Here is a 23,523-nt window from a genome sequence, read left to right on the forward strand (position 1 = left end):
ATATATTAGATAAACTAGTTAAAAAACGTTAAAAAAGAAAAGGGTAAAAGTTAAAAAAATTTAGCAGAAGAAGAAAAATAAATTGAAAAAGAAAAAAAATTAAATTAACTGCAAGGCTAAAGAATCATGGGGAGAAAGCCATGAGTTCCGTGCTTTGCTTTCTCCTCCTTTGGAATTACGCTGCTCTCCTTGGTATTGAAACTGCACTCCTTGGTAGGTGAACTTGGTCCTGGCTGGGCTTCTTGTTGATCTTCTCGGGGAGGGGCCTGTTGTAGTGATTCTCAAGTGTCTTTGCCCCGGGCAGAGTTGCACCGCCCTTACCAGGGGCCGGTCTGAGTAATCCGCTCGGGTTTGCTTTCGGGAGCTTTTGTTCCCTGAGCGCTTTCCGTAGAGTTCCGGAGGGCGGGAATGAAGATGGCGGCCTCCCAGTCTCCGGCCGGGAGGAGCCGAGAGCCCGGGGCCCCACTCCTCAGTGCGCCCTCAGAGAACAGCGCCGATTTACTCCCGTCACCCTGCCTCCGGCCGCGCTCCGAGCTGACCGAGCCTGCGACCGGTTCAAGGTAACCCCGAGCTGAGAGTCACTCCTCGGCTCTGTCTCTGTAGCCGGCTTCCCTGTTCTAATACTTGTAAGCTCTGCGACACTCAGACACCCCTGATCCTTCTGTGACCCTGCGGGACCTGAGGCCACGCTGACCCTGCGTGGGCTTCACCCCGGTTAAGCCTCTGGAGCGATGTCCCTCAGCGGAACAGACTTTTAAAAGTCCCGATTTTGTGCTCCGTTGCTCCGCCGCTTGCCGGGAGCCGGCCCCTCCCCCTGCGGTCTATCTTCCCGTCGCTTTGGATTCACTTCTCCGCCCGTCCTGCCTTTCAGAAAGTGGTTGATTTTCTGTTTCTAGAGTTGCTGTTCTTCTTCTCTTCGATCTCCCGTTGGATTTGTAGGTGTTTGCAATCTTTAGATAAGCTATCTAGCTGATCTCCCGCTACCTGAAGTAGTCTCAGCCTGCTACTTCTCCGCCATCTTGACTCCTCCAAATATACTATTTCATTTTTTAAAAAATTTATTTGAGAGTGAGTGGGAGAGAGAGCATAAACTGGAGGGTGGAAAGGGCTGGGGAAGAGGAAGATGCAGACTCCCCACTGAGCAGAGACCCCCCCCCCCAACTTGGGGCTCAGTCCCAGTCCTGGGATCATGACCTGAGCCAAAGGATCATGACTTAACTGACTGAGCCACCCAGGCACCTCTGTTGTGATTTTAATTTGCATTTCACTGATGACTAATGATGTTGCGCATCTTTTTTTTTTTTTTTTTTTTTTAATTTGAGAGAGCGTGAGCAGGGGGAGGGGCAGAGGGAGAAGCAGACTCCGTGCTGAGCAGGGAGCCTGACTTGGGACTCAATCCCGGGACCCCAGGGTCATGAACTGAGCCAAAGGCAAAATCTTAACCAACTGAACCACCCAGGCGTCCTAATGTTGAGCATCTTTTAATGTACTTATTAAACATTCACATATTTTCTTTAGAAAAGCATTCAGACTTTTTGCCCATTTAAAAAAATTGACCATCTTAGTATTGATTTGTAAAGATTCTTTATATATTGTAGAGCTTTTCTTGTTGCTTTTCAAATAGTTTTGGGAAAAAGAAAGATTTGTTTGAGTTATCTTGTTTTGTTAATGGCCACTCCTATACATATTTGGAAATTCTGTTTTTATTGTCTTCATTGTGTTGAGGGCACAAACTATTCCTCTGCTATCTTTCATTCCAACTTTTAAAAAAACTTGACAACAAAAAAGAAATGAAAATAATGAAATCACCTAATCACCAAAGATGATAGAATGTGAAGCCTTAGTTTTTTAATGTGGCAGAGTTCTCACTAACCTAGGTATGAAGTTAGAAAAGCTAAGAGAGCTCATAGTATTCCATTTTTAAAATATATCTTACAGTTTGGATTTTTTGTTGTAAGTAGAAGTTTTGGTTAGGAACTGAATTTCTTCTATCACAAAAGCCTTTTTTTGAAAGGGTTCTAAAAAATGGATTTTCACATTGCCAAGAAAAGCTGCCACGTGAAATTGGAAAGACCTTTAAGTTTTATGTGCTGACAGTTTTGAACTGACTTAGCTTGGAGTAGAAGCGAATTTATGTCAAATTTCAGATGATGTCATCCATTCTAGGATTCCTATCATTTATTCAATAATTTGAAGTTTTGAAGGATTTGGAAATTATCCCATTTCCCTCCAGAGTGCAACTTGATGAAAACTACTGATTTGTTCTAAGGAGTTAGTTCCTAGTTTTTGTCTGTTAATAAGCATGTTGACACAGTAAAAGAAAAATCTTAAATATGTGAGATTCTCTTACAGAAATTAAAAAAGCTGTTAACATTAATGATTGTCACCATTTTTGAAAGATTGTTAAATTTCTTTGCCAAAATAACTACCAGAAAAAAAATTTTTTTGATGCTAAGGAAGATCTTGGTATTCTGCACAGATGGTGCATCTTCCAAGCTTAGTAACATGCATATTTATATTGCCTCAGAGAAGAAAGGAGCCCCACCCATTGTAATAATACCTTGGGTTTCTTTTTTTTTTCCTTTGCACATTCTATAGTTGAAGTCGCTTCCAACAGCCCTAAAAGAAGCCTTGCCTGTTACCACAGAAGTAATCACCATCATGAGAAGAAGATTTTATCAAAATAGAGTATTTTCCTTTGCTTGATTAAACTTTATTTTTTTATTTTTTTTTAAAGATTTTATTTATTTATTTGACAGAGAGAGATCACAAGTAGACAGAGAGGCAGGCAGAGAGAGAGAGAGGGAAGCAGGCTCCCTGCTGAGCAGAGAGCCCAATGCGGGACTCGATCCCAGGACCCTGAGATCATGACCTGAGCTGAAGGCAGCGGCTTAACCCACTGAGCCACCCAGGCGCCCTTGATTAAACTTTAAACAGGAGTTTTGCTCTTTAAGAGAAGAGAAAATTTAGTATGAGGAAGTGTTTACTTATGGCTTGATATATTTGGGGATATTTGGGATTTTATGAATGAGCATAATCTTCCAGTTTAAGACCTTCTAGTCATTATTACGAATTTGATAGAACAATAATGAGCTCCTTTAACCAAGCAGTAATTAGAAATTGACAACCTTGTGAATTTTCCGACAGCTGGAGGAAGTTTCTCTGGGGCTAGTCATGAATAGAAAGTTCTCTCAGTTTCTCTACAAGAATTGAAAAACCTCGGGGTGCCTGGGTGGCTCAGTGGGTTAAAGCCTCTGCCTTCAGCTCAGGTCATGATCCCAGGGTCCTGGGATCGGGCCCCACATCGGGCTCTCTGCTCAGCAGGGACCTTGCTTCCCTTCCTCTCTCTCTCTCTGCCTGCCTCTCTGCCTACTTGTGATCTCTGTCTGTCAAATAAATAAATAAAATCTTTAAAAAAAAAAAAAAAGAATTGAAAAACCTCAAGGCTCTTAAAGATTACCTCCACTCAGAAACCTTAAAATAAAATTTTGGATTTGTAGTCTTTTCTTTTGATATTGCATCAAAACAGTGATTTTGATATGAATTCAATTCTAAGAGTCTTTTGTTTTTTTTTAAAAAGATTTTATTTTTATTATTTATTTGACAGAGAGAGACACAGAGAGGGAACAAGAGCAGTGGAAGTGGGAGAGGGAGAAGCAGGCTCCCCACTGAGCAGGGAGCCCAATGCAGGGCTCTATCGGGACCCTGGGATCATGACCTGAGCCGAAGTCCGATGCTTAACAACTGAGCCACCCAGGCGCCCCTCAATTCTAAGAGTCTTAGGAAATTCTTGGGTTCCTTGCACACACCCAGCCTACCATCATCATCTGGCAAAGTGATCCATGATTATATTTGTTACCACTTCCTTTTGTGAAAACAAAAAGGCACAACCTTTTAGATATCAAGGATTATATTCAAGTTAACCATGTTCTAAAACCAGGCCCCTATGTGACTTCATTATATAAACCAAACAGTAGCAATCTTGTAATTGAAATGGTTTTTATATAGAATTAAAGTTTACTTTATTTAATTTGTACAATTTTCTTCTATCTCTTTTGAAAAATAGGAAATGGCCATTAATTTGGGGTTAGAAAGGAGGAAAATACTTCAGTTTTTGTCAACATTTATTTTAAAAATATGTCAATGTAGTAGTCTGCTAGGGCTGCCATAACAAAATAGTGTAGGCCGGGTGGCTTAAACAACACAAATTTTTATTTTTATTTTATTTATTTATAAAATTTTATTAAAAATTTTATTTTTTCACAGTTCTGGAGGCTGGAAGGCTGAGGGCAGGGTGCCAGCATGGTCTGGTTCTTATAAGAACTCTATTAGCTTGCAGATAGCTACTTTCTGTCTGTGTTCTCACATGGTGGGGAGTGGGGAGAGTTCTTACTCTTATAAATACACAGTCCTAACAGACTGGGGCCTGTTCTTTGTCCTTTATGACCTCATTTAACCTTAGTTACCCCCTAGGGACCCATCTCCAGGTAGTCATACTGGGAATTAGAGCTTCAACATATGAATGGCAGAGGTGGGGAGGTGACGGGTAGGGGACGGACACACAATTCAGTCCATTATAGGGAATATGAAGGAAATCAGTTTCTGATGCAAAAAAATAAATTATAGCTAAAATTTTTATGTATAAATTGAGAGTTTTCAGGAAATAGGGCCAAGGGAGGAATCCATACCTTTATCAGTGTCTCAAAGAGGTCAGTTACCCAAAAATACTAAGAAATATGGAATTGGTTTGTATAGTATATACTGTTTTTCTTCTTATTGCCCTCAATGGAACAAGTCAGATTTGTTTTCTTGAGATTTAAAGGCATTATTGGATGTATTCTATGATTTAGACTTTGGGTTTTACGACTATAGTTTTTAGGAAAATCAAGAGAAACTATTAAAGCAGGCATTTTTTTCACTTATTCTCATTGAATCTTCTCAGCAACCTTGTGAGATATTAGAACCCCTACATTGTGAGAAAAATGAGGTACAGTTATATTCAGTAGTATGCCCATGGATTCAAGGTATCTCCTATGATAGAACTTGAGTACTATCTAGCTGAGATTCCAAAACCATGCTTTTTCTGCTGTACTCCACTGTCTGTGTTTTAGGACTATATTCTGCTTCTCACTACCCAAAAGTTAAAGTAGGTCAAAGGTCAAGGTTTAATAAAGTTACTTTCACAGCAGCACCATTGAAAGCATTGGTTTTACTTTTTTTTAATTTTTAAAAAAAATTTTTAAAGATTTTATTTATTTGACAGGCAGAGATCACAATTAGGCAGAGAGGAAGCAGAGAGGGAGGAAGGGAAGCAGGCTCCCTGCTGAGCAGAGAGCCCGAAGTGAGCCTTGATCCCAAGACCCTGGGATCATGACCTGAGCTGAAGGCAGAGGATTTAACCCACTGAGCCACCCAGGTGCCTCGAAAGCATTAGTTTTAAAAGGAAAAAATGTTACAGTACTATATTGGGACAGGACTTCATTTTTATAAAAGCAAACAAAAATTTTTAATTCTCAATAGAATGAGTACATGAATGAAAAGAAAGGAGGGGATGACCTTTTAGCACAAATGGTTTTGACATTTATGAGAAATATTTTCATGAATTCATGTGAAAAGAATCAGAATCAACAAAAGGTACATAGGTTATATGGCTATTTAATGTCAGACTGACAATACCAAATATTCAAAGATGATTTATAACTTTGTGTTTTTCCAACTTTCATCATTTAAACCTCATAATAACTTCACAAAAATAATTTTACATAGTTTACAGAGATTCAGTTGTACAAATACTGATTAACCTGAGGTACAAAGGTGAAATATGTAGTTGATGTGATTAAAATTAATTTATAGGGGCACCCAGGTGGCTCAGTTAAGCGTCCAACTCTTGGTTTTGGCTCAGGTCATGATCGCAGGGTCCTGAGATCAAACACTGGGCTTTGCGCTCAGCAGGAAGTCTGCTTTTCTTCTGCTCCTCCCCTGCTTTCTCTCTCTCTCTCTCTCTCTCAAATAAATAAATAAAATATTTTTTAAAGAATTAATTTATACTACTGGTTAGAAAGAAACAACTGGATTTATTAAGCTACTAAAGTTATTATATAGTTGGACTTTCTTATATTTCTGTAGAAAGAGATTTCCTACAAATTTACTTATTTTCAACTGGAATATTCTTCAAATGATGTTAATATGTGACAGATTTAGTTTGTTTAATATATTATGAATAATGTAGAGAAAATTTCAATGATTTATTTTTCTTAGTTAAATAGATTCTTCTGAGGGTATTGTGTGGCAAGTACATTTTGTTTATACATGCTAATTACAGATTTCAAGGATATTTTTGACATAATGCATTTTTGCGATAGTCTAGGAAAGGGCCTTACTATCACCAAAATAATATTTAGTTTATTGTTTTAAAAATGGTAATCTTATGTTTTGTCTAACATATACTTTAATGAGAAAACATATGGACCTTTGGAATTAAACTTATGAATGTAGAAGTTAGTATTTAAAATAAATTGTTAGGGGGACGTCTGGGTGGCTCAGTGGGTTGGGGCCTCTGCCTTTGGCTGGGGTCATGATCTCAGTGTCCTGGGATCGAGCCCCACATCGGGCTCTCTGCTCGGCGGGGAGCCTGCTTCCTCCTCTCTCTCTGCCTCCTTGTGATCTCTGTCTGTCAAATAAATAAAATCTTTAAAAATAAATAAATAAATAAATAAATAAATAAATAAATAAATAAACTGTTGGGGCGCCTGGGTGGCTCAGATGGTTAAGAGTCTGCCTTTGGCACAGGTCATGATTCCAGGTCCTGGGATCAAGCCCCGCATCAGGCTCCCTGCTTGGTGGGGAGCCTGCTTTTCCCTCTGCCACTCCCTCTGCTTGTGTTCCCTCTCTTGCTGTGTCTCTCTCTGTCAAATGAATAAATAAAACCTTTAAATAAATAAATAAATAAATAAATAAATAAAATTGTTTGCGGGGCGCCTGGGTGGGTCAGTGGGTTAAAGCTTCTGCCTTCGGCTCAGGTCATGATCCTAGGGTCCTGGGATTGAGCCCCGCATCGGACTCTCTGCTCAGCAGAGAGCCTGCTTCCCCCTGTCTCTCTCTCTGCCTGCCTCTCTGCCTACTTGTGATCTCTGTCTGTCAAATAAATAAAATCTTTAAAAAATAAATAAATGAACAAATAAATAAATTGTTTGAAGCTATTTAAGCATGATACTAGTAAAAAAAAATTGTAAAACATATTAAGAAGAATAAACTTTATTGAAGGACATAAGATAAAAATAAATGCAGAGTTATAACACATTAATGAATGTGAAGACAACATTGTAAAAATTATAGCTTCCCTCACATGAATTTATGAACTCCAGTGCAATGCTAATCTAACCCCCAACAGAAGCTGCTGAATTCATTCAAAAATTTATGTGAAAGAATAAAACTATACAAATACCTAAGATAAATTTGGAGTAGAAAAGTGGGGCAGGGGGAGTTTGCCCAAACCACATATTAAGATGTATTTTTAAAACCATAATAATCAAAACAGTGAAATACTGTTCAGGAAAAATTGTAAGTTAGATTAGAGAAACATTGCATATATGGAAATTTGATGTGTGATAAAATTAGCATTGTAAATCAGGAGAAAAGGCAGACTATTCAATAAATAATGCTGTTAGGGGCACCTTGGTGGCTCAGTCATTAAGCATCTGTCTTTGGTTCAGGTCATGATCCCAGGGTCCTGGGATCCAGCCCTTCATTGGGCTCCCTGCTCAGTGGGAGGCCTGCTTCTCCCTCCCTCACTCCCCCTGCTTGTGTTCTCTCTCTCTGTCTGTCAAATAAATAAATAAAATCTCTAATAAATTAAATAAATACTGCTGTTAAAATTGACTTCTTACCTCACGAAAGTAAATTCCAGACGGCATAAGGAGGAAAATATCTAACAAAGAGCTCAAAAAGGAAAAGAAAATTTGGCCAAATTTTTATTGGAAACTAAAAACAAGGAGTGCTGCTAACTCTCTTTGCCTTCTTTTTATTTATAATAAAGAACAAAAAAAAATGTGTTTTTTCAAGGGATGAATAAATTGTGGTATATTCATACAGTGAAATTCTATGTGGAACTTTAAATGAATGATCCAGGAATGTGATTCAATTTGGATAAATCTCAAAGCATTATTGAGCATAAAAGGCAAGTTGTAGAAGGTTGAATACAGCCATTTATGTAACATCTAAGTACATCAAAAAACCATGCCATATTTCGTTATTTAATACCATATAACAAATTATAGCCATACTTAGTTGCTTAAAACAATAATAATCCTTTATTATCTCATGTTTTTATGGATTTGGAATTCAGGAGCAGTTTAGCTGGACAATTCAGGATCTCATGGGGTTGCAATCCCATGTCAGCTAGGGTTGTAGTCATCTAAAGGTTTGACTGGGGCTGGAGGATTCAATTCTAAGGTGGCTCACAACATGGCTGAGAAGTTGGTACTGGCTCTTGATAGGAGACTCCACTTCTCAATTCTGGCTTCTCCATATGGGCTGCAGGATTGTCCTTGTGGCTACTGGATTCCCTCAGAGCAATCCAAGAGAGCAAGACAGAAGCTACAGTCTTTTATGGCATAGCCCGGGAAGTTACACACCATCACATCTGCTGTATTCTACTGATTTTTACAGACCAGCCCTGATTTGATGTGGGATAGGACCACACAAGGATGTGAATACTTAGAGGCAAGCATCTTGGAGAGCCATCTTAAAGGCTGGCTTCCATATACTACATATGGCATATTGAGCTGTCTCTGTGTGTCTGTCTCTGTGTCTCTGCTTGTATGTATATTATGGATACCAACTTCAAGATAGTGGTTTCCTTTGGAAAAAGAAAGATTACTCTGTTTAAGTGTGGATAATGTTTTGAACAGGAGCAAGGCTAGAATAAAGTAAGAGTGCAATTACAATGTAGCTGATATAAGAAAGGTGGTGGTGGCTTGGACCAAGAAGATGGTAGTAGTAGAGAGAACTGGAAGGATTAGAGATGTTTAGAAACTATAATGAAAGGACATGGTGACTGATTAGATATGAGGAATCTCATGTTCTGGTTCTAAGAGTAGTCAGGAGTATCAGACAGTTTTCTGGATTGGGCAGTAGTTAAATACTGGTGGTGGTATTGACTGAAATGCGAAATGTCAGAAATGAGTGGTTTAGGGAAGATTAATTCACTTTTAGGAATAAAAGTGTACAGGAAAAAAGTATACAGGAAACTCAGCAGACAGTTGAATATAAGTTTGGGACATCATCAGCATTTAGATCGTACCTGACAGTATGGAAGGGCGTAGGATTGCCTAGAGAGTGTGGATGGAGAAGCACAGCGGCCAAGGACAGAGCACTTAGAAACTTTCAAAAGGGTTGAATATAAGAAAAAGAACCTATGAAGGAAAATGAGAAAGTATAGAAAGGAAGGTACAGAACAACCAGGAGAGTATGGAATCATAGAAGCCAAAAGGAAAACATTTTATAAAGTGAAGGAGTAGGTTGACATCGTTAGATGTTGCTCAAACAAGCAAGTTAAGGGCTAAAATTCCTACTGAATTTAGCAACCTAAATCATAGATGACCTGGGAGAAAGTGACTTTTTAGTCAATTGATGAGATCCAAAGCCACTTTGCATTGGGTTGAACTCTGTCACCTTAGGAATATCATTTAACCGTGCCAGACTTTATTCTTAGCTGCAAAAAAGGACATAGTCTATATGATTTCTCTATTTCTTCCAACACTGAAAGTCTGTGCTTATAGTTTACATTTTTGATGCATAATATTACAGAAAGGAGAAAGAAAAGAAACAGACAAGATCTTTAGTCACTGGAATCATCCATCACACATAAGGTTCAGCTCTAAGTACCTTTGCAGAAAACACCCTATATGTGCTTCCTTATTGCACCAGTTCCCTTTCATAAGTCCTTAAGATGTATACAGCTTTGTTCGTACATGAGATGATCTATTTTAGAGGAATTTTACCCATTATTTTGAACACCAAATAAATTTCCTAAATGCACTTAACTTTCCCACTTAACGATTGGCTAAAAAACAAACATTTTTACTTTACAACTTTTTCTGTACCTGATGCCCCAAAGACATTTTGTTTTTAATGTATTCCTTCTTCAACTTCAAATGTCTGTTGTCTTTGCACTTCTCTTCTTAGTTTGGAAAATCCCTTGCCTTTTTGTTTTTATGCCTAAATCCACTGTCATATTCTCCTCACTATTCATATTGGTTGACCCATAATTTCTGGGTTTCTTTGAAGCACATTGCTGTAGAACATACTTAGATTATTTCTTATTTTATTGATGTGGAAATCAAAGCAAAAGATTAAAAATAAACCCAACCAAAGAACTACCTGATGCAATTTACACTTAAAAAGAATATTTGTCTATAGAGAATAGGAGCTGATAACTGTCAGTAGCTTATAAATATCCATTGTGACTTTGTTACAACCAGCAGCTATTTTACATATTGTAAAACTTGAGGAACTTGGGTAATTGGTTTTGGTTGCAAACCAAGAAATCTGACATTTACATTACAAACTAGTGTGTGGGAAAGGAGACCTGGGGATTTTTTTCAAAAGCGGTATTATAATGAAGATTTGTCAGTCCTGAAGTGTGTTATTCCATGCAGAGTTTCTCAAAGCTTTCATATTTCAATCCTTTGAAAGGCTTCACGATCTTTAGTGTAAAAAGTTAAAGTGACTGAGAAAGACCTTAATTTTCACTGTTGACTTTGTCACAGTTATTTTAAAATAATAACCCCTAAGCGCTTAACCTATGAAACATGCTTTAGTGAAATCTTCCATAGTTTTGTGTTTAAGACTCCCATCTTGTATCTAAATTCACCTTTGTCTGCTTCTCAAAATCTGGCTGAATAGTTTTTTCACATACAGAGAGAAGATAATGGGGGCGGGAACACAGAAATAAATAAGTTAGTCATCTAATTTTATGATGCCAACATCATTACTACCTATAGAAGAAGTGGGGATATTCATGTTAATGGCTCTGACTTTAAGGAAACACTGGACTGCTAAGGATTCTTTTATTTAAAAAAAAATTTTTTTTTAAATTTTATTTATTTGTTTGACAGACAGAGATCACAGGTAGGCAGAGAGGCAGGCAGAGAGAGAGGAGGAAGGAAGAAGCAGGCTCCCTGTGGAGCAGAGAGCCCCCAGAGCTGAAGGCAGAGTCTTTAACCCACTGAGCCACCCTGGCACCCCTAAAATTTTTTTTTAAAGATTTTATTTGTAAGAGAGAGAAAGAGAGCACAAGCCAGGGGAGCAGCAGGCAGAGGGAAAATCAGGCTCCCTGCTGAGCAAGGAGTCCAATGTGGGACTTGATCCCAGGACCTCGGGATCATGGCCTGAGCCAAAGGCAAATACTTAACCAACTGAACCACCCAGATGTCCAACTAAGGATTCTTTTAGAAATGAGGGGGGAAATGACAAAATATTCAAATATCTTTAAACATTAAAAACTTTAGATAGTACTTACTGTATATTAAATTCATATTATTAGCCTTGACTTCCTCCTCCTTAGGAAATATAGACTACCCTTTTGGAAGAATTAAAGAAATAGAGATTTCTGTCTTATTTTTTTTACATTTTTTTTTAAAGATTTTATTTATTTATTTGACGGAGAGAGAGATCACAAGTAGGCAGACAGGCAGCAGAGAGAAGGGGGAAGCAGGCTCCCTGATGAGCAGAGAGCCCGATGTGGGGCTCGATCTGAGGACCGGAGATCATGACCAGAACTGAAGGCAGAGGCTTAACCCACTGAGCCACCCAGGCGCCACCTAATTTTTATGTAAAAATTCAAACATGTATCCACAGAGGATTCACTGCTATGGGAATTGTTGCCCTGCGGTCAACAACTAGAACACCAGACCAAATATATTAAAAAAATTGTTTATAGACATTGGACAATAAGGACAAGACTGTGATCTCTGAGAGAAGAAAAACAAATGGAATTGATTCTATAGTGCCTCAGTGCACAGCCTGAGGCTTTGGCTAAATGCTAAACCACAAGACCAGGCTAGAATAATTTATAATAACAATTATCAGAATTTGTAAAATGGATAATTCTTAGTGCTCATACAGGGCCAGAAATTATTTGACTTCCCTCCAGTCAGAGAAGAGACATCACTGAATATATGAACATTCAGTGTTCATTGAATCTTATTAGTAGGGCCAAATTTGGCCCTATAATAAAGGAATCTCTAGATCTGTCCTAAGAAACTTTCTAAGGGACTTAAAAGGATCAGAATAATACGCAAGAACCTGTACAAGATCCAGCACTGAACAGTATAAAAGTAATGATGTCTAACCTCGAATCAAAAATTACTAGATATATGAAGAAGCAAGGGGGAAAAAAACAGAAGAAAAGTTAGTCAGTAGAAACAGATCTAGAAACAACAGAGATGATGGAATTAACAGACAAGGATTTTAAAATAGTTATTATAAATGTGATCTTTATATTTAGGGGGGAAAAGGAAAACAAGCATAATTGAAGAAAAACAGAAGATATAAAAATAAACAGATGTAACTTCTAGAGATGAAATAAATATCTGAGATGAAAAGCAGTTATAGATGGAATTAACAGATTTAGACACTGCAGAAGAAAATATCAGTGCCAATGAAGTGCATAGCAGTTAAAACTATCCAAAATGAAGAGAACCTTATATGAAGAGAACCTTAGTGCCCTTTGAGACAACACTGCATAGTCTAATATAAGTATAACTGGAATCCCAGAAGGAAAGGGGTAAGAGTTAGAAAAAATATTTGAGTAATGGCCAAAATTTTCTTCAAATTTGATGAAAACTATGAGTTCACAGATCTAAGAAATTTAATAACTTAGGAAACCATAGAAAGGAATATTGTAATCAAATTGTTGGAAACCAGTGATAAAGAGAAAATATTAAAAGTAGCCACAGGAAAAAAGACATATGTACAGAGGAATAAAGAAGAATATACTTTTACACAGCAAATTTTTCTTCAAAAATGAAGGTGAAATAAACTTCAGAGTTCCCAAAAGTGAGGAGAATTTATTGTCAACACATCTGCCGAACAAGAAATGTTTAAGGAAGCTCTTCAGGCAAAAGGAAAATGATATTAAATAGTGCTTCACAGCCTAGTGCTAACTTATCATCTTTAAATCTTGGCTGCTCATGTAAAAAATTTACATGAGCTTTAAAATTTATTTATTTAAAAAATTCATATGAAAATTATTTCAAAAGAGTTACTTTATTCGGACACTTGTTTTAGTAACTAAGACTTTTTTTTTCTTGTTGAGGAAAAAGATAAGGAAATAGGAATTCTATCTTGTAATGTAGAAAACCTTTTCAGATTTATAGCTTATGATAATGTTTCCTTTAATAATTTTTGTTAGAAAATCCCAAGTAGTTGAGTTTGGCTTCTAGCTGACCTCAGGATGAAGTTTAAGAGAACATAAAAAGAATTTTTTTATTATATCCTAATTATTCATATTGCATAAGAGAATACTTACTTATCAAGCCCCTTGGAAGTAATAATTATACCATAAATATGAATTGACTGTCCTTAAGTAAGGGTTTCACTTTTTAATGTATTTTCATTATATTATTCCCCGGGGATTCTTGAAAGCTGTGGCTACTAAGAGCCACCTCCTACAGGTTAGGGAACCTAGCCCAGCAATCTCTGGCTATTTAATAAAATCTTCCTCAATAGAACTAGGATTTATATTCACCAACACCAAAATCTTTATCTCAAATTTCTGGGCAAGTCTTTCCCTGACCTACTTAGAATCTAATCTTTTCCGTGTTTTTTTTTCTTCTGAAGAGTGAATTGTGTGAGCCATATGATTGATCTTCCATAAGTCAGTTCCCAGAATAACCTTCAACTAAAGCTAAAGGGCATATTCTTGAAACCTTTGAAAATATTTTAAACCACGTTGATAATAATAGACCTTACATAAGACTAGCAATACTGTAACTTATAATGAAATCTGATTATCATATAATTATGGATCTTTTTCATTCAGATGTGACAGTGGTATATCAAAATGGGTTACCTGTGATATCTGTGAGGCTACCATCCCGGCGTGAACGCTGCCAGTTCACACTCAAACCTATCTCAGACTCGGTTGGTGTGTTTTTACGACAACTGCAAGAAGAGGATCGGGGAATTGACAGAGTTGCAATCTATTCACCAGGTACAGTCACATTCATTATTAATTCCCACCCAACCTTCATTTCACCCCAGACCACTTCTACGTGCGTGCACACAGACACACACCCCACTGCAAAAGAATACCCCACTCTTAACTTTAGAATATATTTTTTTGCTTAACAAATGTCAGGAGACAGTGGTTTCTCTCCCACTTCGTAAAGTATAATTGTTCAATTTTAGGACTGTATATATACAAAAAGTCTCATTCAGAGGCATCTGACATATAATGCCCCAGGCAAAGATGAGCAGTCAATCACATTTTATGTTATTATTAACTATTTATTATTACCGTAGGCATAAAATAAATTTTTCTAGTGGTTGAGCCCTCATCTCTGGAGATACGAAGTGTTAGGACTTCTTTTTAGATCTGTCTTTCGCATGAAAGTTTACAAAATTAAGACATATGTGATTGGAAAAGGATGGCATTAAAAATTCCCATTTGACATGACATCTATCCTACTTATTTATTTAAGTACCTTGGTTTTTTTCCCATTCTTTGAAAAATCTTAAACCTACAGGAAACATAAAAGACTGTATAAGAAGTACCTATTTACCCTTGGATTTATCAGTTGTTAATAATTTGCCACATTTCTATACTTTAAGTAGGTTAAATATACTTAATTTTCATCTTATCTAGTAATATAATTAGTAGACCAGTATGGTGTACTTTGCTGACCCTAACATCTGTCCCTACCAAATTACTTTTACTCAACCAATTTCCGTCATAGATAGATATATGACATCCATTCAGCTCTCCCAGAGACCCTAGATTTCCACATAACACCTTTAGATCTATGTAATTATTTTACTTGTTCATAAAGTTCTGTTAGGAAAGTATATTGTTAATTCTTCATGGACTTGAGATCATGAAAGCAAAAAGCTCAGATAATAAAAGCTTTGTTGAGCATAGAACTTGGGGATGAGGCAAAAGTGAATTAGAATTTAAAAGAGAAGATATAATTTTTAAAATTGATTTTGAAGATTGCTTTTTCCTGCTCATTCTCAAATAATTGTGGACATATGACAAGTTTAAATTTTTACATTTAAATTTTTCACAGATGGCGTTCGAGTTGCTGCCTCAACAGGGATAGACCTCCTACTCCTTGATGACTTTAAGCTGGTCATTAATGACTTAACGTATCATGTACGACCACCAAAGAGAGGTAAAAAGTAATCTTGATAAGGTCAGAGAAATGTGGATGGGCTTTTGGAAAGAACTTTGTTTTTCCCTAGATAACCTTGAGAAGCAGATAATATTCAAAGAAACTGAAAGTCTTACATCCAGATAAACTCTTTCAGTTGAACAACTCATTGGGTACCTCACTCTTGAGTACTTGGCTAGTACGCTGACTGGAACTTAGATTCTGCCTTAGACACTGGAATGCTTTATTATTGGATATTGTCACTCTTTCACATAAATGGATATTCCATGTAAATTAAGCTCCTTCCCTCTATACAAGCTAAAAGTCACATTATTTTAATAACATTGCAGGAGGAATCTTTTAAAAATAAATTATGGACTTCCCTATCCTCTTAAACATTTGTAACAGGAATTAATCTTTTTTTTTTCCTTTCATGGCTCAAGGTCAGTAGTGTGAAAGTCAATTAGTGTATAATAGTAGTCCTTTGGAACTTCTGATTTGTTTTTTTTTTTTTTTAATAAAAATTGTGGTATTTGCCTCAGTGCAAATTTTTTTTAAGATTTTATTTATTTATTTGACAGAGATTACAAGTAGGCAGAGCAGCTGGCAGAGGGAGAGGAAGAGGCAAGCTCCCTGCTGAACAGAGAGCCAGGTGTGGGGCATCATCCCAGGACCCTGAGATCATGACCTGAGCCAAAGGCAGACGCTTGCTGCCTGAGCCACCCAGGTGCCCCTTCAGGTGGACATTTTAAGAGGGTGCCCCTAAAAACTTAGTAATCAAGATAAATAATATTTGAATGAACTATTTTAAAGTTAATGTAAAAAAAACCCATGATGAACTAAATATAAAAAATTTAAATGAAGGCAGTTGGTATTATTGATTTTTCTTTTTATCCCAGACTCCAATCTGGCTCTGCACAGTACTGATGCTAGATAGTTCTCTAAAATAGCCTTTGATTTGGGTCTTTTTCGGTCACTTTTCTCTCTCAGCCTTTGATCTTTATCGTCAATGACTGCTGTTGTTCATGCCCCTTCCATTATCACCAGCCTCCTAAGATGTCCCTTCTTTTCAATTCTGCTTTTGAGAATTGTGTCTAAGGTAGAAAATGTTCTCAGTGAAAGCCTAAACATTGAACGCCTCCAAAATCTGGTCCACATCTACTTTAAAAGTTTTTGTCTTTCTCTTACATGTTGTCTACTTTTCCTCTGCCCTCTATTCCTTTGCTGTTTTCTGAACTGTGCCATTCTTTGCCATCTCAGTGTTTGTTCACCTTTCTCTAAGGTGCCTTTTTTCTTTCTTCCTAACCTATTCCTTGTGTCAAAATTGTCAAGGTCAGCTCTTCCATGAAGGTTTTTAATAATCCTATTCTTTCTGTTCTTTTTCACTCTGACTCCTAGCCAGCCAGAAGTGACTAATCTGTTCTCTGAATTCTTATTCCTCTTCTGTGTTAATGCTCAGGTGGAAGGCACTGTGATTTTTTTTTTTTTTTAAAGGTTTTATTTATTTATTTGACAGCGAGAGATCACAAGTAGGCAGAGAGGCCGGCAGAGATAGAGCGAAGGAAGCAGGCTCTCTGCCAAGCAGAGAGCCCGATGCGGGACTCGATCCCAGGACCCTGAGATCATAACCTGAGCCGAAGGCAGAGGCTTAACCTACTGAGCCACCCAGGCACCCGGCACTGTGATTTTTGTGTCCTGCGTTGACTCAGGTGGTCATTCTGTATTGAGTGAAATAAGTGAGTTAAGGTGGTAGCATTTTGGTTGTTCAGAATCCAGATTCTCTTCTATGTGCAAGCTAGTTGAAATGAAACTAGCTTAGAAAAAGCCTAGTAAATACAGCAAGAATGGGAAAGTAGCCTTTAAATAGTAAGACATTACTGAACCAGACTTAATTACACTGGAATAACTGGACATGTAGACCAGGGATTGGTAGCTACATGTCAGCTATGCCAATATGTTTTTCTTTATTCCCTGATTTTTGGACTAGAAGTTCTCTTTAAAAAACAGAAGTACAGGGGCACCTGGGTGGCTCAGTGAGTTAAAGCCTCTGCTTTCGGCTCAGGTTATGATCTCAGGGTCCTGGGATCGAGTCCCACGTCAGGCTCTCTGCTCAGTGGGGAGCCTGCTTCCTTTCCTCTCTCTCTGCCTGCCTCTCTGCCTACTTGTGATCTCTGTCAAATAAATAAATAAAAATCTTTAAAAATATCAAAAATTAAAAAAAATAAAATAACAGAAGTACAGGCCTTAGTTTACTCAGTTTTTTGTTATTGTTGTTCTTTAAATTTGCTCTTTCTTTTCCAGTTTTATTGACATATAATTGATATATAGCATTGTAAGTTTAAGATATACAGTGTGATGATTTGATATACTTTAATATTACAAAATGATTACAACAATAGGATTAATTAACACCTCCATTACCTCACATAATTACTTGTGTGTGTGTGTGTGTGTGTGTGTGTGTGTGTGTGGTGATAACACTTAAGGTCTACTCGCAGTCAATTTCAAGTATACAATACAATATTGTTAACTATAGTCACCATGCTGTACAGTAGATCCCCAGAACTTACTCATCTTATAATTGGAAGTTTGGCTACCCTTTGACTGGCCATACCATATACCATAGAATCCAGTAATCCCACTCTTGGATATATAACCAGGAAATGAAATCAGGATCTCAAAGAAATACCTACACTCCATATTCATTGAAACATTATTCACAGTAGTGAAGATATAAAAACAACCTAATTATCCATTTGCAGATGAATGGATAAAGGAGATGTGGTACATATATATAATGGAATGTTATTCAGCTGTGGAAAAAAAAGGAAACCTGCCATTTGTGACAGACTGGGTAGACCTTGAGAGCATTCTACTTAGGAGTATTTTTTGTGTGTATGTGAATTACCTAGAGAGTTCATTCTATTTAAATTTACTGTTAGTAAAATTTAAAAAGTTCACTAATACGTCCTTACATAAAGTATAATAGTATAGTATAAAGTATATAAATAGTATATAAAGTATATAAATAGTAAAGTATAAACAGGACAGTAAGCTTCCATATATTATGTTGTGAAAAACTAGGGGCTTTTAATCAATAACTAATTCTAACCATCTTGTCTAATACTGTGTTTTTAAAGCAGAAATGAATGTTTAGATTTTTTTTTAAGATTTTATTTGACAGACAGAGATCACAAGTAGTAAGAGAAGCAGGCAGAGAGAGAGGAGGAAGCAGGCTCCCCGTTGAGCAGAGAGCCTGATGTGGGGCTCAATCCCAGGACCCTGGAATCATGACCTGAGCCGAAGGCAGAGGCTTAACCCACTGAGCCACCCAGGCACCCCCAGGCTAACAAGAGTTTAAAGCAAAAGTTTTCTTTCTTGTGTTTCTTGTTTTTATTCTTTGTCAACTGAGATCAGCTGATTTTTTAAATTAGATTTTTCAAAACAAAATTTTTAGATTTCTGGAAACACGTGCTACTCCCAGAAAAGGATACTGAATCAAAGAATTTAATGTGTTACCCTTTCAATCGTTCTCTTAACTTCATGCCCTCTAAAACATGATATTCAGGCCCAAACAGCTATATTCTTTTCCCAACAGGGGTAAATCAAATTTGGCATGATAGGGGGAAGGTGTATGGGAACTAAGAGTTTTAGGATAATTGTATTTTTATTTATACCTTTGTATTTGCAAATTTGAAATACTGTGTATTTTTTTCCTGTGTTAAACAGGAAGAAAATCACCAATTAAAATGGCAGGAACACAGACAAATTATAGATAAGCATTTTGATAAGCATGATAATCAAATTCTGAACCTCTCTACTAGTTTTTAACATATTGCCTAAGATTTTTGTTTTTATTTTTTAAAGATTTTATTTATTTATTTATTTGACAGAGAAATATAGAGCACAGGTAGGCAGAGTGGCAGGCAGAAGGAGAGGAAGAAGCAATTTCCTTGCTGAGCAGGGAGCCCTATGTGGGGCTTGATCCCAGGACCCCAGGACCTGAGCCGAAGGCAGACACTTAACTGACCGAGTTACCCAGGCACCCCTTTTTTGTTTTTATCTAATGAGGATTATTATTATTTGTAATCTTATTTGTAGCATTTTTACTTCCAAGAATATAAAAGTAGATGTTGGCTTCAAAATTTTCAAGTCGCCTAAATCTGAACTGACTTTCTAGGATTTGCAGGTACCTCTTTTTTGAAAAGGAACTATCACTTTCCTTCAGTTGAACACGGATGGTGGGGTTCCTGTAGCAAATGAGTATGTCTTGTTTTTGTTATTGTCTAATAGCTCTGGGAATAGGAATGCTCCATCTAAGGCAAATACTAAAAAAAAAAAAAATGTAACCCCTTTCTTTTCAGACCTCTTAAGCCACGAAAATGCAGCAACACTGAATGATGTAAAGACACTCGTCCAGCAGCTGTACACCACGCTGTGCATCGAGCAGCACCAGTTAAACAAGGAAAGGGAGCTTATTGAAAGATTAGAGGATCTCAAAGAGCAACTGGCTCCTCTGGAAAAGGTGCCCATTCAAATCTCAGACTCTCCTCTTCAACAGTAATTTTCTAGAGCATACATGTTTGCTTCCCCCCCATCTTTTTTTTTTTAATTGAGTTGTGTCAGTCAAACTAGTCCTTTAGTTTTGGGAACTGAACCATAACAAAGTCCAATCAAAGCTAAGAAAAAACTTGAAAAGGAATAGCTTTGAGTCTTCATAGTGGGCATAGAACTTTGAGCTCTAAATGTCTGCTCATAACCAGATTTACGACCTTTGCAACAATTGGGTTAATTACTGATTGAGATAAGTTATGTGTGTAGTGGGTAATGATTTTGGCCAAGTTAAGAATCAATATTATATGGAATATTATGCACCTGTTAAAAATGATTGTGTAGCCCTAATCTACATATGCAATAGAAGAATATTATGATACTTGATGCAAAGTGTATTATAAAATAATGTGCATATTAGTGTATACTATGATCTAATTTTTAAATGTGTTGTACATATAGCTATGCATATTTATATATATGTGTATGTAACCCACAGGAAAAATGTCAGAAGTATATTCCAAAATGCTAATAGAGTGGTAGGGTGATGACTGGTTTTCTTCTTTGCATTTTTCCAGGTGTTTTGTAATAAGTATGTCATTCTTATTTTTTAACGATGATGCAAATATTTTCATTGTAAGAAATTAGACTATTAGAGATTAAGAGAGGGAACAGATACTCTTAATACTGTGCTTCTTCTCATTTCCTTAAAAATAATGTGTATCTCAAGGTTCTCATTAAATTTAAGACCATTAGAAATGTGAGAAATCAGACTTGAACTGTTGTGAAGGAGAATAAGATTTAAATTTGGCATTTTCAAGATGTAAAAAAGCATTTTTTTAATGTACTAGCTATAACAAAGTAATTATCATCTTTTGTTGATGATTTACTATGTGCTGGGAATTGTGCACGTATTTGACCTGTAGTCCGTTATTTAGTCCTCAGAAAACTCTATATGACACTGCTGATGATACACAGATCAGGGCCTGCACACAGCTGTTCTGAATCTAGAGTCCATGCTCTGACTCTCTGTACTTTCTGCCCCCTAGCAAACCCCTTGAGTAAACAGTGACGATAGATGAAATCTTGCATGCTACAGTAAGAGAACACTGGCATATTTTCATATCCCTCCCTCAAAAAAGATAATTATGTAGTTGGATAAAGAGTTGTTGACACTAACTTACTCCTATAGTTTCACTATATTTTCATCTTTTCCTACTTCTAGGGTGAAACATAAAACACAAGTGTCCTAAGAAAGTGTTACTCCTATAAAATATTCAGTGAAAACTACAGATACTATTTAGGAAGACAAGTTACGTTTCCTAGAAGGGAGACTAACATGTCCTGATTATGAGCCCTATTTCTTCTGCGAACGTGAAACAATTTAAATGTAAAATTGGTTCTGTTTCAAAATACTGTATTGTTGATTGATCATGTGTGCCCTGTAGGTACGAATTGAGATTAGCAGAAAAGCTGAGAAGAGGACCACTTTGGTGCTATGGGGTGGACTTGCCTACATGGCCACACAGTTTGGCATTTTGGCCCGGCTTACCTGGTGGGAATATTCCTGGGACATCATGGAGCCTGTCACCTACTTTATCACTTACGGAAGTGCCATGGCAATGTATGCATATTTTGTAATGACACGCCAGGTAAGAATTCCTCTTCCAGAAACTTTTTATGAGATGCTAATGAAGTTTTGGGTGTCACAGTAGTTCTCTTTTCTCTCATATTCTTTCTAAAGCCAGCTCCCCTTAAGTACTCTTTAATCCCCCCCCACACACACACACAGATGCACACGCGCACATGCTAATTGTGTATTATGCTCTATTCTCGGTGTTAAAGGTAGGGAGGTAAATCATGGCTCCTGTCCTCAGGAAGCTCACAGACTATAAAGTGAGCCATATAAGCCATTAAATTTAGAAAAAAATACCTTACAGTAAGTTACAGAATAAGAAGGCAAAGAGAGAAGAATGATCTGCTGCAGGATAACTTACTCAGCCAAGTTGGCTTGGCTTTTGGTTTTTATTGAATTCTTGGAATGGAAAGTTAGTGATAACTAATCAGATAGTTAAATTCAACTCTGGACTATTTCTAAGTATATTAAGAGTATAAGTAAGCTTCTTTGTTACTGTTTTTGCTTCATAGAAGAGAGATGAAAATTAGATGTCTAATCACTTTATATGCCTGGCCATTCTCTAGCAACCAAGACTCATTTATTAAATATCAGTATCTGGAACTCATTTTTGTTGCCAGTGTTATTTTTACAGTAGCTTGAAAATCCTCTGGCACTTTAAAAAGTATGAAGGATTTACTATCACTTATTATTATCTGTGTGATACCACACAGATTCAACTTCCCTTGATAAAAATTCGCAGCAAGTGAGACATGAGAACCTTTTTCTATTTTCTTAGGTATCAAAGCTGAGAATTGCTTCTCTTATATTTTTATATAGCTCTGATTGAACATAGGCATTTTGTTTCTGTTGTTGTTAGACCACTGGTCACGGACCTATTTATGTGTGAGAAAATGGAAGCCCCAAAATGGTATTTAACCTTTCTGGGCCTCCCAAACTTGTCTGGTAGAGAAGAGAGACAATAAACTGTTCATGTCCGGCCATTGTTTGCCCAGAGTATCCAGCACCTAGTCCCATGTCTGGCTCATACTCATTACCCTGAGTGAACAGAACTGAACAACCAGATCAGTCATGTCTAATCACAGCTCTGGACATGGCTTTGCTGTCTGTCTGTCTGTCTTTGTTTCTTTCCTTCTCTTTCTCCTCTCTTCCCTCTCCCTGTCCCTCATATACACACCCCTTTAATAGGTTCTTTTTATCTGTTGATTGAAGTCCAAACTCCTTAGCCTGATAGTCATAACTGGTTCCTCCCTGTCTTCTCCAAAGGTCTGTCAGTTCCCTACAGTATACTTACTGTGTGTTTTAAACAAATAAAATTATATTCCTTATTCCCCCAAATGCCCTGAGTTTTCTACCACTTCATTCCTTACTTCCCATCATTCTTTCAAATGGGAGAGTTCTCCCTGTTGATCTCTACCTGTTATATTTCAAGGTTTCTTAAATACTGATCTTTCATGAACCTTTGGCCAGTTCCCTACAGACAACTTTGAACTCTCCTTCTGAATTCTTGTAGCACATTGTACCTCTCATTTCACTTACCCTACACTATCTTGTATTATAATTATTCACATAAAATGTCTTCACTCCTCTACTAGACTATAATATCTTAGGAGGAGAGGCATTCAGGGTTTTTTTTTTCCAATTTTTATTTCCCTTTAGCTACTATTTTTTTTTTAAGATTTTATTTATTTATTTGACAGAGCAAGAGACAGTGAGAGAGGGAATACAAGCAGGGGGAGTAAGAGAGAGAGAAGCAGGCTCTCTGCAGCCCAGGACCCTGAGATCATGACCTAAGCTGAAGACAGACGCTTAACAACTGAGCCACCCAGGCATGCCCTGCCTTTAGCTACTATTAATCCATTATTGTCATCATTGTAATTCAATATTCACTTCTGCTTCTTTTATGACATACTAGGCATCAGACCAATCCTCCCATGAGGAAGAGTTAGAATAGTTAGATAA

At 37.1% G+C, this 23,523-nt stretch overlaps 1 protein-coding gene across 1 annotated transcript in view; it reads left to right on the top strand.

Moving 5' to 3' along the window:
- The window catches only part of LOC111145292 (mitochondrial calcium uniporter), a 208,517-nt gene that overhangs the window by 170,864 nt on the left and 14,130 nt on the right, over nt 1-23,523 (top strand). The window contains exons 3-6 of the mRNA XM_022500126.1: nt 14,045-14,215; nt 15,291-15,395; nt 19,739-19,899; nt 21,374-21,577. Of these exons, the coding sequence (XP_022355834.1) occupies nt 14,045-14,215; nt 15,291-15,395; nt 19,739-19,899; nt 21,374-21,577 (641 nt within the window). The remainder of the gene's footprint in view (nt 1-14,044; nt 14,216-15,290; nt 15,396-19,738; nt 19,900-21,373; nt 21,578-23,523) is intronic.

This window comes from Enhydra lutris, unplaced genomic scaffold (assembly GCF_002288905.1).
Source record: "Enhydra lutris kenyoni isolate GAN:26980312 unplaced genomic scaffold, ASM228890v2 scaffoldscaffold12, whole genome shotgun sequence".
Lineage (NCBI taxonomy): Eukaryota > Metazoa > Chordata > Mammalia > Carnivora > Mustelidae > Enhydra > Enhydra lutris.